Genomic DNA, 14,552 nt, shown 5'->3' with positions numbered 1-14,552 from the left:
CTCTTTCCCCGGCAAGTTCTGTACTACCGAACAACTATATTAGATTATCGTTTCAGTATGGATGCTGCTGCTCTCCAATTTTAGCGTAAGTTATTTATCTTAAAGCTTATCAAAGAGTTGGTGATAGATGTATCAGCAGACTGCTCATCTGTTCCCATTAGCCCCTGTAAACATTTCATACAAACCAGATCAAAAGATATTGATAACTTGCAAGAGTTTAACTTGCATGAACTTATCTTGTCATCAGCCCGCAAGCAACTGAAGTCAAGGCTCATGCAAGTAGCTGAAGATCTACAGAAGGGTAAATCGGGGTGAAAATGGTTAGGTTTGTTAAGATGTCTTCACGGATATAAAAACGGGATACTGTTCGAATTTGTCCTCCTTTTTTCCCTTGACATTTTGAGAGCGGCTATTCTTGTGAAAGCAATTTTAAGACCATTAAGTGGTTGGGCAGTTGCTGTATGTTTTGAAAACTGCAAATGGTATTTAAGGTCTTGGCACTTCACAGAAAGACACAACGTTTGTGTTTCCTTGGCTGTCTGCTGCATGTGCAGTTTTGCAAGAGTAGTTTGAGTGAGTAATGGATTGGGGCAGGCCACACTGGGGTTTCACTGACACCTATTAGAATCTGTTTTTTATACAATAATTATTACAAATGACTTTCAATTTTCTGCAGGGAATCTGCTTTGGGTTAGATGTGAATGTCAGCTTGATGACAAATAGCATTTGACAAAATGGAGCTGGAAAGCCATAGCATTTCAGAATGAGCCCGTCAAAAATGTATTACAATGGCAAAATGTATCTTGGAGTTCAGCCACAATATATATAATACCATCTGCCCCTATATGCTGGCTCTAAGAGGGAGGGAGGGATGAGGAGAGTCAAAGATGGTGGTGAGGAAAGTTATATCCTTTAACAGACTCCTTCAGTGCAACCATCACATTGAAATCTTATTGGGGCATCTGTTAACCAGTTGCTTTGTCGGCTCTTGTTTTAACTTGAATTTTTTGGTTGTTTCAGGATGGGTCACGCCAAAGGAGGGACAGGAAGAAGACCGTCTCCTTCAGCAGTATGCCCAACGACCGGAAAATCAACAGTGCCGCTGCCTGCATTTCCTTTATGCAGGAGGGATGTGAGATGAAAAAGGTTCGCTCCAACTCCAGAGTGTACAACCGTTACTTTATCCTTGGCTCTGACATGAAGTCGCTGAGATGGGAGCCATCTAAAAAAGACTCAGAAAAGGCAAAAATTGAAATAAAATCCATCAAAGAGGTTAGGTTGGGAAAGAAGACAGCCGTGCTTCGCAGCAACGGGATATCAGACCAATTTTCAGATGAATGTGCTTTTTCAATAATATATGGGGATAACTATGAGTCATTGGACTTGGTGGCCAGTTCTGCTGATATTGTGAACACCTGGGTTATGGGACTGAGGTACCTGGTTTCATATGGAAAGCAGACGCTTCACATGATCGAGTCAAATCAAAACAGCGTGCGCACTTCATGGTTGGAATCTCAATTTCACGCTGCAGATGTCGGAAAAGAGGGCCACATTCCCTTGGCCAGGGCTGTCCAACTAATCAAGGGCCTGAGCCCAGGTATGAAGACCACGAAAGCTGAACTTAAATTCAAAGAATTGCAGAAAGCAAAAGACCAACTCGGGACGGAGGTTACATTGGAGATCTTCACTGAGGTTTACTGTGAGCTCTGCACACGACCGGAAGTATTTTTTCTGCTCGTACAGTTTTCCAGCAATAAGGAATACCTTGATTCGAAGGACTTTATGTCATTCCTGGATGCAGAACAGGGGGTGGAAGGTGTCACGGAAGATGCCTGTTTGGAAATCATTCGCAAGTATGAGCCATCACAGCAAGGTCAGGAAAAAGGTTTCCTCTCCATCGATGGCTTCACCAATTATCTCCTCTCCCTCGATTGTCATATATTTGATCTGCAACATGAAAATGTGTGTCAGGATATGACTCAGCCTTTGTCGCATTACTACATTAATGCATCCCATAATGCTTGTCTGTTGGAGGACCATTTCTGGGGCTCTTCAGATATTAATGGGTACATCCGAGCTCTGAAGATGGGTTGTCGAAGTATTGAACTTGTGGTTTGGGATGGTCCGGATAATGAGCCTTCAATTTATGTTGGTCGTTTGATGACGATGCAGATAGCCTTCCGGAGTGTTCTTGATGTGGTAAATAAGTATGCTTTTGTGGCTTCTGAGCATCCACTGATTCTTTGCTTAATCACCCATTGTTCAGTTAAGCAGCAGAAAGTGATGGCTCAGCATCTAAAGAAGATTCTGGGCGATAGATTGCACACGGATCCTCCGGATCCAGAGGAGAACTACCTGCCGTCACCTGAACAACTCAAAGGAAAGATTCTTCTGAAAGGTAAAAAGTTACCTGGGAATTGTTATGATTCTGAAGGAGATGTCAGTGATGAAGATGAAGGACTCGAAATGTGCCAAAGGATGGGCGAAGATGAAGCTGACCAACTCAACACAGTCACTGAGAAAAAACTAAGGCTTTCCAAGGAACTGTCTGACTTGGTGAGCTTCGGCAAATCCGTGCAGTTCAAGGACTTTGAAGTTTCCAAAAGAAAGCAGAAAAATTGGGAAATTTGTTCATTTAATGAGGTAGTGGCAAGCAGATTTGCCAATGAATATCCAGAGGACTTTGTAATTTATAACAAGAAGTTCTTGTCCAGGGTATATCCAAGCCCCATGCGAATTGATGCCAGTAACATGAATCCTCAGGACTTTTGGAAATGTGGCTGCCAAATAGTAGCCATGAACTATCAGACTCCTGGGCTAATGATGGATCTCAATATTGGCTGGTTTCGTCAGAATGGAAACTGCGGGTATGTTCTTCGACCTGCTATTATGAGGGAAGAGGTATCATACTTCAGTGCTAACGCAAAGGACTCACTACCTGGGGTTTCAGCACAGTTGCTTCACATCAAAATCATCAGCGGTCAAAATCTGCCGAAACCCAAAGGTTCTGCGGCCAAGGGTGATGTTGTGGAACCGTATGTCTATGTGGAGATTCATGGCATACCAGCTGACTGTACAGAACAAAGGACTAAGACAGTGACTCAAAATGAGGACAACCCCATCTTTGATGAAAGCTTTGAATTTCAGATTAATTTACCTGAGCTCGCATTGCTGCGGTTTGTCGTTTTAGATGATGACTACATCGGAGATGAGTTCATTGCACAGTACACTATTCCCTTTGAATGCCTGCAGGCGGGATATAGGCATGTGCCCCTGCAGTCTTTGATGGGCGAATTTCTGCCGCACAGCACACTGTTCATACACGTGGCCATCACCAATCGCCGAGGTGGAGGGAAATCCCATAAACGGGGGATTTCTGTTCGCAAAGGGAAAAAAGCTAGAGAGTACACTTCAACCAAAACTATAGGGATTAAAGTTATCGATGAAGTTTTTCGAGCAGCCACTCAACCTTTACGCGAAGCAACGGATTTACGAGAAAATGTACAGGTACTGTTGGTTATATATTTTTGCACCGCTTGATTTTCCTCTTATTTTCCCTCACATTTTCCTCTTTTCTTCTCTTAAACCCATCCTCTTGCCACTTCACGAGATAATTACGAGTGATAGAAGGTCATTCAGTCCAGTTTAGTTTCTTCATCCACAAAGCCGCTAAGGACCCTCTCGTGCAGCATTCCGTTCTTAAGTGATTCCAAGCATTCCCTGTCCGCTAGATTCGAAAATCCATTCCGTCTGTCAGTCACTCCTTGTGTAAAGAATTTCCTGACAGCAAAAGTAAACTTGATCCCTTCCTTTCAGTCTTTGTGCCCTGATGCTATTCTCATCATTTAAAGTGACTTTACAGACTTGCGTTTCCTGTTTTACTTTTTGTAAACTTTTATGAAATCAAATTCCAGGGCTGGGGTTTTCTGCGCACCCTGCCGCACGTTTCGGGGGTGGTGGAGACGGCCTGCCATTAACTGGTAGCGGGATCGTCAGGGCCCACCATTGTCAATGGGGTTTCCTGTCGGCTGCAGCCCTCGCCACTGGGAGTGTGCCAATGGCGGCACTGGGAGTGTGCCAATGGCGCCACTGGGAGTGTGCCAATGGCGGCACTGGGAGTGTGCCAATGGCGGCACTGGGAGTGTGCCAATGGCGGCACTGGGAGTGTGCCAATGGCGGCACTGGGAGTGTGCCAATGGCGGCACTGGGAGTGTGCCAATGGCGCCACTGGGAGATCCCGCTGGCGTGAACGGCCAGAAAATCCCAGCTCCGGTGTTCACTTTCAAAGTTGAAAAACCTAACCTTCTCCAGTTTTTCTGACTTAAAAGTTGAGCTGCTAAGGGTGCAGTTTCATGGATATGGTGACCCTCTAGTTTGTCATCCAAGTGGCCATTTGTTTGTGAGTTTGTGAACTGAGTTCCCCAAGTTCCCTGAGCGAGACACGTGCAGACACCCGATACCTTTCAGCCGTGGGTGTTGCATGGCCCAGGGTAAAAATACATCAAAGGTATAAAATGGCTCAAGGCCCTTCACAGGAGTGTAAGCAAACAGAGTTTGGTACTGAACCACATAAGATGTTAAGACAGACTACCACAACTTGGTCAAAGAGGTAGGTTTTTATGAACATGCTGAAGGAAAGGGTGGCAGGGTAATGTACTTGTCGGATGGCCTTATTTATTTAAAGAACACTTGTAGTTAACGTTATAAATGATTTGTTAACTTTAGCTGTGGGTGGGGAGTTTGGGGACTTTTCGGGCTATAAGCTCAACGTGGGGAAGAGTGAGCTGTTTGTGCTGCACTTGGGGGACCAGGAGAGGGAGATAGGGGAGCTCCCGTTGAAGAGGGCGGAGAGGAGCTTTAGATATGTTGGCGTCCAGATAGCTAGGAGCTGGGGGGGTCCTACATAGGCTAAACTTTTCGAGGCTGGTGGAACAGGTGGAGGAGGAGTTTAGGAGGTGGGATGCGCTGCCACTCTCCTTGGCGAGCAGGGTCCAGTCGGTTAAGATGACGGTGCTCCCGAGGTTTTTGTTTCTCTTCCAGTGTCTCCCCATCTTGATTCTGAAGGCTTTCTTTAGGAGGGTTAATAAGAGTATTCTGGGGTTCGTGTGGGCGCGGAAGACCCCGAGAGTGAGGCAGGGAGGTAGGTGGTTTGGCGTTGCCCAACCTGTGTAGGTACTACTGGGCTGCGAATGTGGCAATGATTCGTAGGTGGGTGATGGAGGGGGAGGGTGCCGCATGGAAGAGGTTGGACGTGGCGTCCTGTGTGGGCACAAGTTTGGAGGCACTGGTGATGGTCCCGCTCCCACTCCCCCCGGCAAGGTATTCTACGAGTCCAGTAGTGGTGGCTTCCGTCAAAATTTGGGGTAGTGGAGACGGCATAAGGGGGAAGTGAAGGCCTCAGTGTGGACCCTGATACGGGGCAACCACCAGTTTGCACCAGGGAGAATAGATGGTGGGTTTTTGAGTTGGCATAGGGCAGGCATCAGGCGGATGGGGGACCTTTTCCTCGACGGAGAGTTTGCGACCTTAGAGGAGTTGGAGGGGAAGTGGTGTCTCCCCCCGGGAATACTTTCAGGTATATGCAGATTAGGGCGTTTGTTAAGCGGCAGGTAGCGGAGTTTCCGCTATTGCCGCCAAGGGGGGGTGCAGGATAGGGTGCTCTCGGGGACGTGGGTCGGTGAGGGTAGGATCTCGGCAATTTATCAGGTGATGCAGGAGGGGGAGGAGGCCTCGGTGGAGCAGCTAAGAGCGAAGTGGGAGGAGGAGCTGGGGAGGAGATTGATGAGGGGACGTGGGCGGACGCCATGGGGAGGGTGAATTTGTCCTCTTCTTGCACTCGGCTCAGCTTAATTCAGCTGAAGGTGCTGCATAGGGTGCACATGACTGGGGCCCGGCTGAGCCGGTTCTTTGGGGGTGAGGACAGGCATGGGAGGTGTTCGGGAGGCCCGGCGAATCACACCCATATGTTCTGGGCATGTCAGGCGTTGGAGGGGTTCTGGAAGGGGGTGGCGAGGAACTTGTCCAAGGTGGTCGGTTCCAGGGTGGAGCCGGGCTGGGGGCTCACTATCTTTGGGGTAGCATCGGAGCCGGGACTGCAAGAGGCGAGAGAGGCCGGTATTCTGGCCTTTGCATCTCTAGTAGCCCGGCGTAGGATTCTTTTACAGTGGAGGGACGCGAAGCCCCCGAGCCCGGAATCCTGGATTAACGACATGTCTGGGTTCATCAAACTGGAGAGGGTCAAGTTTGCCCTGAGGGGGTCGGTTCAAGGGTTCTTCCGGTGGTTGCAGCCTTTTCTTGATTTTCTGGCGGGGTGTTAGGGGGTGGTCAATCTCAGCAGCGGGCTGGGGGGGTGGATTATGGGTCTGTTAAGGGGGTTTGTTTTTGCAACTATATGTTTGTTACTTCCTTTTTTGTTATTAATTTATTGCTTTGTATTGGGGAGGGGCTTTTCTTTCTGTTTTTTTCTATGCCTTGTTTATTTTATTGTTGGGAGAAAATTTGTTGCTGAAAAATTAGAATAAAAATAATTTTTAAAAAACTTTAGCATTGGGTAAGCTATATAGAAAACAATGGATTGATAACAGCAAAACCATGCACAAGGTGGGCAGCATGTGGCGCAGTGGTTAGCACTGAGACTACAGCGCTGAGGACCCGAGTTCAACTCCCGGCCCTGGGTCACTGTCCGTGTGGAGTTTGCAGATTCTCCCCGTGTCAGCGTGGGTTTCACCCCCACAACCCAAAGCTGTGCTGGTTAGGTGGATTGGCCATGCTAAATTGCCCCTTAATTGGAAAAAAATAATTGGGTACTCTAATTTTATTTTTTATAATGAAAGAAAAAAAAAATCATGCACAAGCAACCTCTCTGTTTCAGCTCTCCAGTCAGTCTGGGGGGGGGGTCAGCTGACTTTAACATTCACCTATTTACTAGTGAGACCCCTAGTGGTCAGTCGGTTAATTCCAACACAACAACGCTATCATTACCGAGAGGCGGAGCTGAGGTTTAGGCAGGGAATTCTATGGAGCTCGCACTCGTCCCACGAGATGGGCTTTCCCGCTCCGAATACCGCGAGCAGTGGAATCCTCTGGTCCCATTGAAGTCTATGGACGCGATTCTCTGCCCCCCATGCTGGGTGGGAGAATAGCGGGAGGGTCTCCCGACATTTTTCACGCCCTCCCGCTATTCTCCTCCCCCACCCCCCCCCCCCCCTCCCCCCCACGCCACAAATTGCCGCCCGCCGTTTTTTAGGGCGAGCAGCGATTCTCTGAGGCCGATGGGCCGAGTGACCGGGCCTTCACGCCCGTTTCAACACAGCAGCAAACACACCTGCTCGCTGCCGTTGTGATACGGGCGGCAGATGCCCGTTTGGGGCATCTGGGGGCCCGATTGGCACGGCAGTACCACGGCCGTGCCAAGGGGGCCGTGCGTCCGGACGCACTCTTTTCCCTCTGCCACCCCGCACGATCAAGCCGCCACGTCTTGCGGGGCGGCTGAGGGAGAAGACGCCAACTGCGCATGCGCGGGTTGGCGTTGTCCAACCTGCGCATGTGCGGCCGATGTCAGCCGGCGTGACGCTTGACGTGCGGCCTTGATGACTGTCGTCAAGGCCGTGACGCACGGGGCCACGCTCCTAGCCCCGCCCGGGGGGGAGAATCAGCCCCAGGAAGTGGGCGTGAAGGCTGCCATGGGTCACGGCCTGTCCCACGGCAGCCTTTACCATTCTCCGCATTTGCGGAGAATCTCGCCCTATGGGTTTTGCATGGTCCACCTGTCACAAGGGGTCAACTTTGGTGGGACTGGAAAATCCTGGCCTACGGTAGAGCGATTGAAATTAGGAACACTCCAGGAAGGAGCTCAGAGATGTAGGAGGGTTGTGGGGCTGGAGAAGATGATAGACAAAGGAAGCCCTCTAACCATGGAGGGACATGGAAGCCCTCTAACCATTGGAGTGCAAGTTTTCTTTACTCTTTCAAGGGATGTGGCAGTTTCTCTTGAACTGAGTGGTTTGCTGGACCATTTCGCAGGACAGTTAAAGTGTCAACCACATTGCAGTGGATATGGGGTTACACTGAGAGCAGGCAAAGACGGCACATTTATTTCCCTCAAGAACCTTAGTGAACTAGATAGATTTGTACAATAATTATGTAATGATAATCATCACGGTTGCCATTACTGAGACCAGCTTTATATTCCTGTGTTGCTAATTGAATATAAATTCCACCAGTTGCCATGGTGGACATTGATCCCATGTCCACGGAGCATTAGCCTGAGCCTCTGGATTACAAATTAGTAACTTCACCACTACAGCACCATCTCCCCCTCAGGAGGAAGGAGCAGTGCTCCGAAAGCTAGTGTTTGTAACAAACCTGTTGGACTTTAACCTGGTGTGGCAAGGCTTCTTACTGTGTTCACCCCAGTCCAACGCCGGCATCTCCACATCACATCTCCCCCAAGTTAGGGCACGTGCACTTGAGTTACGGGTGAGCCCATGTTTATGGAAGATGAAAGATATTAAGCTGGGAGAGCATTGGAATAGGCAAGTCTAGAGATTAAAGGTGGGGAAGATATTTTCAGGAGCAGATGAGCGGAGGCAAGGGCGGAGATTGATGATACTACAAAGATGGCACCAAGGCAGCTCATCTCCTGGTCAAGGATGACAACAAGACTAGGATCAGTCTAGTCCAGCCTCTGAAAGTTGTCAGGGAGTGCGATATAGCGTTGGTGGATAGGGAATCAATAAGGGCTGAAGTTAATTATGCGAATTTCAACTCATTCACTTAGACAGAGTTAAAATTGGGCACAATGGCTTCAGTTCTTCCAATGTTTGTAAGGAAATGTCTGCTCATTCGATATTGTGCTCAATGTCAGAAAAGCATTGTGACAAATGAAGACATTTGGGAAAGGTGGTGCTGAGGTAGAACTGGGTGTCATCCAACGTACGTGTGAAATCTCCCGTCTTTTTAAATGATGCTACAGAGGGGCTGCTGTTGATAAATAGGAGGGGTGACGGGCGCAAGGATGGATCCCTCGGGTATACTAGAGGGCTAATACTGCCAATGATGTGAAAACTGCCAGACTTCTGCTTGATGGGACAGCAGTGGCATTCTTTATCTGAGGCCGAAACAAAATTGAATGAAGAGATGGAGGTTTGCTGCTGAAGTATGCTAACCGTTCCCCTTAAGAGTTTGATACATCAAATATATAAGGTGACATTTACTACCCACAGCATTGTAATTTGTAGAAACCTCCAACCCGTGACCTGCAAATGTTATAACATTTCTCTAAATTGGAAATGAGTGTTAGAACCTCCGATAATAATACTGTCAGCTTATGCAGTTCGAAATCTCAGCAGGTTAGTGCGCAAGTAGAATTTATGAAGAAATCCAATTTTTGGATATTTGTGGGGATTAAGTCCTGGAATCAGATTTCATGCTATTTCCAAAATGAATTTTTCTTCTTCCATTATACAATTTTCAATTATTAATATATTATAAAGGCTCGGGCTTGAATAATGCAGCCAATTTTCTTATAGGCGTTCAAAATGTATAAAGCTGGTGCTGCAATATATTTTATGGATGGATTTATATTTTACACAGAATGCCATGGTCTCGTTTAAAGAGTTGTGTGGTCTGACCCCTGCGGCAAACATGAAGCAGTGCATTCTGACCTTGTCGTCGTGGTTACTGAACAGTGACAACACGGTGTTGGTGACACTGAACCTCAGCGAAGAGTACCCTTCCATGGAGGCGCAGGGTCCAGTTCCTGATCTGCTCAAGAAGGTTCTTGCGGCCTACGATGCAGTGAGTCCATTCGTTCAGTCTTGTCTTTTTGCTCATTTTAATCCGAGTATGAATGATGTTCATCCAGTTTCGTAAGGGTTACAATTTCACAGCACACATCCTGCACACGTTTCCATTGAATTAACAATCAGTGTTCTGAGGTGCAATGGACGGGGCGGGGACGGATGCACAGAAGAATTCACACCGCAGCAGTAGAATCTGTTCTTCTGATCATAGATCATAGAATTTACAGTGCAGAAGGAGGTCATTCGGCCCATCGAGACTGCACCGGCTCCTGGAAAGAGCACCCTACCCAAGGTTAACACCTCCACCCTATCCCCATATCCCCATAACCCAGTAACCCCACCCAACACTAAGGGCAATTTACCATAACCAATCCACCTAACCTGCACATCTTTGGACTGTGGGAGGAAACCGGAGCACCCGGAGGAAACCCACGCACACACGGGGAGGATGTGCAGACTCCGCACAGACAGTGACCCAAGCCGGAATCGAACCTGGGACCCTGGAGCTGTGAAGCGATTGTGCTATCCACAATGCTACCGTGCTGCCCTGTTGAGGTGAAGACACATTGGATCAGATTTTAACTCTCTCTGAAGCCACTCACTTGCACCAAGGTAAAGCCCGTAGCCATTGTAGAGGCTGAGGAAGCGGTATTGTTATAACCTGCCTGGATTCTATTGGCTGGGGACAATTGGTTATCCCATGATTTATTTTGGGGAGTATGAGGTCCCGCAACGAGAGGGCGGAACAATCACTAGTAGTTGCAGCTGTATAAATAGGGCTGACCATTGTTGTATGGACTCGAGAAGGAAGCAGTGGGGAACTACTGCTGCTGTGTATATATTGTTGCAAATAAAGTTACTTTCCGTTTGACTCTATGAACTCGTTCTGGATTCTTCGTGGTCTTCACGAAAGATATCTTGTGTTTTACTGAGGTGAGATGCCACTGTGCCAGACTATAGAGTTAAAAGGTCTTTCATTCCCCAGCTCTGAACACTCTTTTATAGTGGCCATATTTAAAATAAAATAAACATAAATTGCAAAATTAAAGTTCTCGGACATGCAGAGCTAGTTCGACATTGGTGTAGTTCACATTAAAATTGCTAAACTTTCATGCATTAGCCATATTTGAAGTTGATAAGTTAATTAACAACTACATACAACACAATATTTTGTTTTCAGAGTAAATTATATAATTAAATGGTATTACAACATGAAGCCACAATGACTGACAGCACAGTGGTTAGCACTGCTGCCTGGGTTTGATTCCGACCTCCGTGACTGTCTCTGTGGGGTTTTCACATTCTTCCCGTGTCTGTGTGGGTTTTGTCCGGGTGCTCTGGTTTCCTCCCACAGTCCAATGATATGCCTGTTAGATGGATTAGCCAGGTTAAATTGCGCCTTAGTGTCCAAAAGGTTAGGTGAGGTTATGGAGATAGGGGGCACAATTCTCCGAAATGGAGACAGAGTAATCGCGTTGTCGTAAATGCCGTCGTGTTTCACAACGGCGCGAAACGAGCGTGGGCACTACCGATTCTGGCTCCCACAGGGGGCCAGCACGGCGTTGGAGCGTTTCACGCCACTCCAGTCTACCTTCCTGGCGCCAAATGGGCGCCGTGCCAATCCGCGCATGCGCGGGGGGGGGGACTTCCTCAGCGTGCTGGCCCCGACTTAACATGGTGCGGGTGTTCAAGGGCCGGCCGCGTAATAAAATAGGCCCCGGGCTGGAGAGGCCGGTCTGCCGATCGGTGGGCCCTGATCGCAGTCCAGACCCCCCCCCCCCCCTCCCCCCCCGGTGAAGGAGCGCTTTTACCCACCCCATAGGCCCCCCCCCCCGCGCAGAGTTTCCGCTGGCTGCGAGCAGGTGTGAATGACGCTGGTGGGACTCTGCTGTTTCCGCGCGGCCGCTCGGCCCATCAAGGCCAGAGAATCGGCGGCCCTGCCGCGTAGAGCGGCTCGCGACCTGCGCCACGCCAAACGCGCCGGCGCAAATGACGCCGATTCTCCACTGCTCGGAGAATCGCCTGCCGGTGTCGGACCGGCGCCGCGGGAAAAAATGGCACGAACGGCGATTCTCCCATATGGCGCGGAATGGTGAATCGCGCTCAGGGCCTATGTAGGGTGCTCTTTCAGAGGGTCGGTTCAGACTTGATAGGCTGAATGGCCTCCTTCTCCACTTTAGGGATTCTATGACTGATGAGTGAGCTCTTGGGTCAATTGCTGAGGTTCATTATGCAGCATGTGAGTATACTCCGAAATCTCAGTAAAATATAGCAATATGGACAGAAATCCCTGCAGAACTTCACATAATTAAGTGTCTTATGACACATAATAATAATCTTATGTGTGAAGACTTTATGGGAAACTTTCATGGACATGTGAGATGAATGTTAGTTTTAACTATCGAAAGTGACTAATTGGCTTTTAAAAAAATTCTCTCTCTGAGAAAGATATGTTATGTTCAATATAATACATGTACAAATAAATCCATGAATACATTGACAAGGACTATAGAAAGCATTGTTTCCAATGCAAAGCACAAAGTGAAAATATGCATCGACTTAGACTCATTTTAAAGTGTGTTAGATATTTACCCAACAGATCCATTGATGCTCTGTTAGAAGAAAGAAAGGCTTTTCACAGTAACTTCATTGAAGCCTACTCGTGACAATAAGCGGTTTTCATTTTCATTTTCATTTCACATTTCTTACTCCCAGCTCAATGGGAATTAATCTTCTCAGAGACAACATGCTGCTTTAATTAATAGGAAATTGTTCATGTGTTGTTTGGGCCTCCTAGGAGTGTTTGTAGGAAGTTAGTTAAGGCTGAACAGGAGGAGGAGGCAGAAAAAATAACCAGGAGTCCAAGTTCACTTGGAGGCTGTGACCAAACACAACACCTTGACCCTTCAGCCAAGTGAAATTGGCTCAATGCACCGAATTACATTAAAATCAGAATGTATAATGTTTCACCAAGTACAAAAGGAAAATTGTGAGCGAGCTTTTCTTTAAACAAAACACATTTTGGATTTGAGGAAAAAAAGTGTCCTTTGTGTGAAAGTATCAGGAGCAAAATTAATAACCTCTCACGATTTCTTTGATTTTGCTTGGAATATATTTATTTTAATTTATGTGCATGGATGAAACATTGCATTCACAACTCCTGCTATACTTGACAACCCTGTGCTACCTGCAGAATCCGAAGAGGCCCGACAAAATATCATAGATCAGGTAAGATCTAGACGTTTAGAATATGGATCGAGTACGAACCTAAAGGCAACAACAATGGTAGTCAGAAGGAAGACATTAGAAGAAACTAGAGTGAAGATTGAAGTGGGTGGTGCCACACTGGAATAAACAGGTAAGTTTGTCTCTTTCAGACAAATGATAACAGAAGGTGGCCGTTGGGATGCAGAAGTTAGAAGAAGGATAGGGAGCGCCGGTTTCGGGAAGGTGAAGGACGTGCTAACAACAATAAAAATCAAGCTTGTAACGAAGAATAAAACTCGTAAGATGCTCCATTTGATCACTTTCTTGAACGTCTCAGACAATAAGTAGAGCTCTGTGGAAGAAAATGGAGGCCTTTGAAATGTAGACGTTCAGACCAATGCTAAAAGTTCATAGAATAAAGAAAATGGCAGTATTTTGGTCACTTGCTCAGAGCTGAAAAGCTGCAGAGATCTTTTCTGGAATGCAAAGTGGAGGGCTGCAGAAAGAGGACTCAACCTGTACGTAGTTGGATGACGGACGACACAGAGCGATTGCAGATGAGCTAGAATGGATGGTGAGAGACAGACGGACATGACAGCAGATCTCCTGGCAGGAGTAGCCATAAGCAGCAGTGGCGATAGTAATTTGTTGTATTTGCTGCATATTTGATTATAGTTATTGTTATTTAAAAATCTTAATTGTGTTTAAATTTACAAAATTGGTGACTGTGGTTATTGGGAAGCTAAGGGCCAAAGACTTTGGGTGTTTTCTAAGAACTATTTATTAATTCCAATTGTGTTGGGACTCCGGGTCAAGTGGGGCTGGAATTGACTGCACACTAGCCCATGCGGTCGTAACTCAGTGTAGTTTCTGAAACAATTGAAGTTGATTTGTAGTGACTTCATTCAGATCTAAATGGCATCTAGTTTCTTGCTGTACTTCTTCAATATCAATATTCTTCAATATTTCTTGAAGGGAGTGGTTTAGTGTATTGCCACTGGACTAGTAACACAGAGACTCAGGGTAACCCTCTTGGGACCCGAATTCGAATCCCACCAGATGGCAGATGGTGAAATTCGAATTAAAAGTTTGATGATGACCATGAAACCATTGTCGATTTGTCTAAAAATCGATCTGGTTCACCAATGTCCTATCGGAAGGAAATCTGCTGTCCTTGCCTGGCCTGGCCTACATGTGACTCCAGACCCATAGCAATGTGGTTGACTGAACGTTCCAACTGAAATGGCTTAGCAAGCCACTCAGTTCGAGAGTAATTAGGGATGGGCAATAAATGTTGGCTCAGCGATGCCCACTCCTCATGAAAGAATAAAGAAAACATTTCTCTGGGATTCCACCAATGGTCGAACTGCAGCGGGTGAGTGGCTGACTAAGATGTTGCTGCCCGTGTGCAGGTCATTCTGTAAAGCTACTAGTCTCAGACTAGTCATTTTTCAAAGTTACTGTATAGATCCTAGTGCTTTGTCAGACTTATATTAAGATGTTTGTCTCATTCCTATATTTTTAAAAAGAAATGTGGCAAAG

The 14,552-nt window shown here is 47.0% G+C and overlaps 1 protein-coding gene across 2 annotated transcripts in view; it reads left to right on the top strand.

The window, feature by feature from the left end:
- Positions 1–14,552, top strand: part of LOC119954539 (inactive phospholipase C-like protein 2) — a 276,466-nt gene that overhangs the window by 193,679 nt on the left and 68,235 nt on the right. For both annotated transcript variants that reach the window (XM_038779853.1, XM_038779852.1), the window contains exons 2-3: positions 1,021–3,507; positions 9,595–9,798. In XM_038779853.1, the coding sequence (XP_038635781.1) occupies positions 1,072–3,507; positions 9,595–9,798 (2,640 nt within the window). In that variant the 5' untranslated portion in view covers positions 1,021–1,071. The remainder of the gene's footprint in view (positions 1–1,020; positions 3,508–9,594; positions 9,799–14,552) is intronic.

Source organism: Scyliorhinus canicula, chromosome 19 (genome assembly GCF_902713615.1).
Source record: "Scyliorhinus canicula chromosome 19, sScyCan1.1, whole genome shotgun sequence".
NCBI classification, from domain to species: Eukaryota; Metazoa; Chordata; class Chondrichthyes; order Carcharhiniformes; family Scyliorhinidae; genus Scyliorhinus; species Scyliorhinus canicula.
Note: the sequence above shows the minus strand (reverse complement) of the source record. Positions and strands in the feature narration are given on the sequence as shown.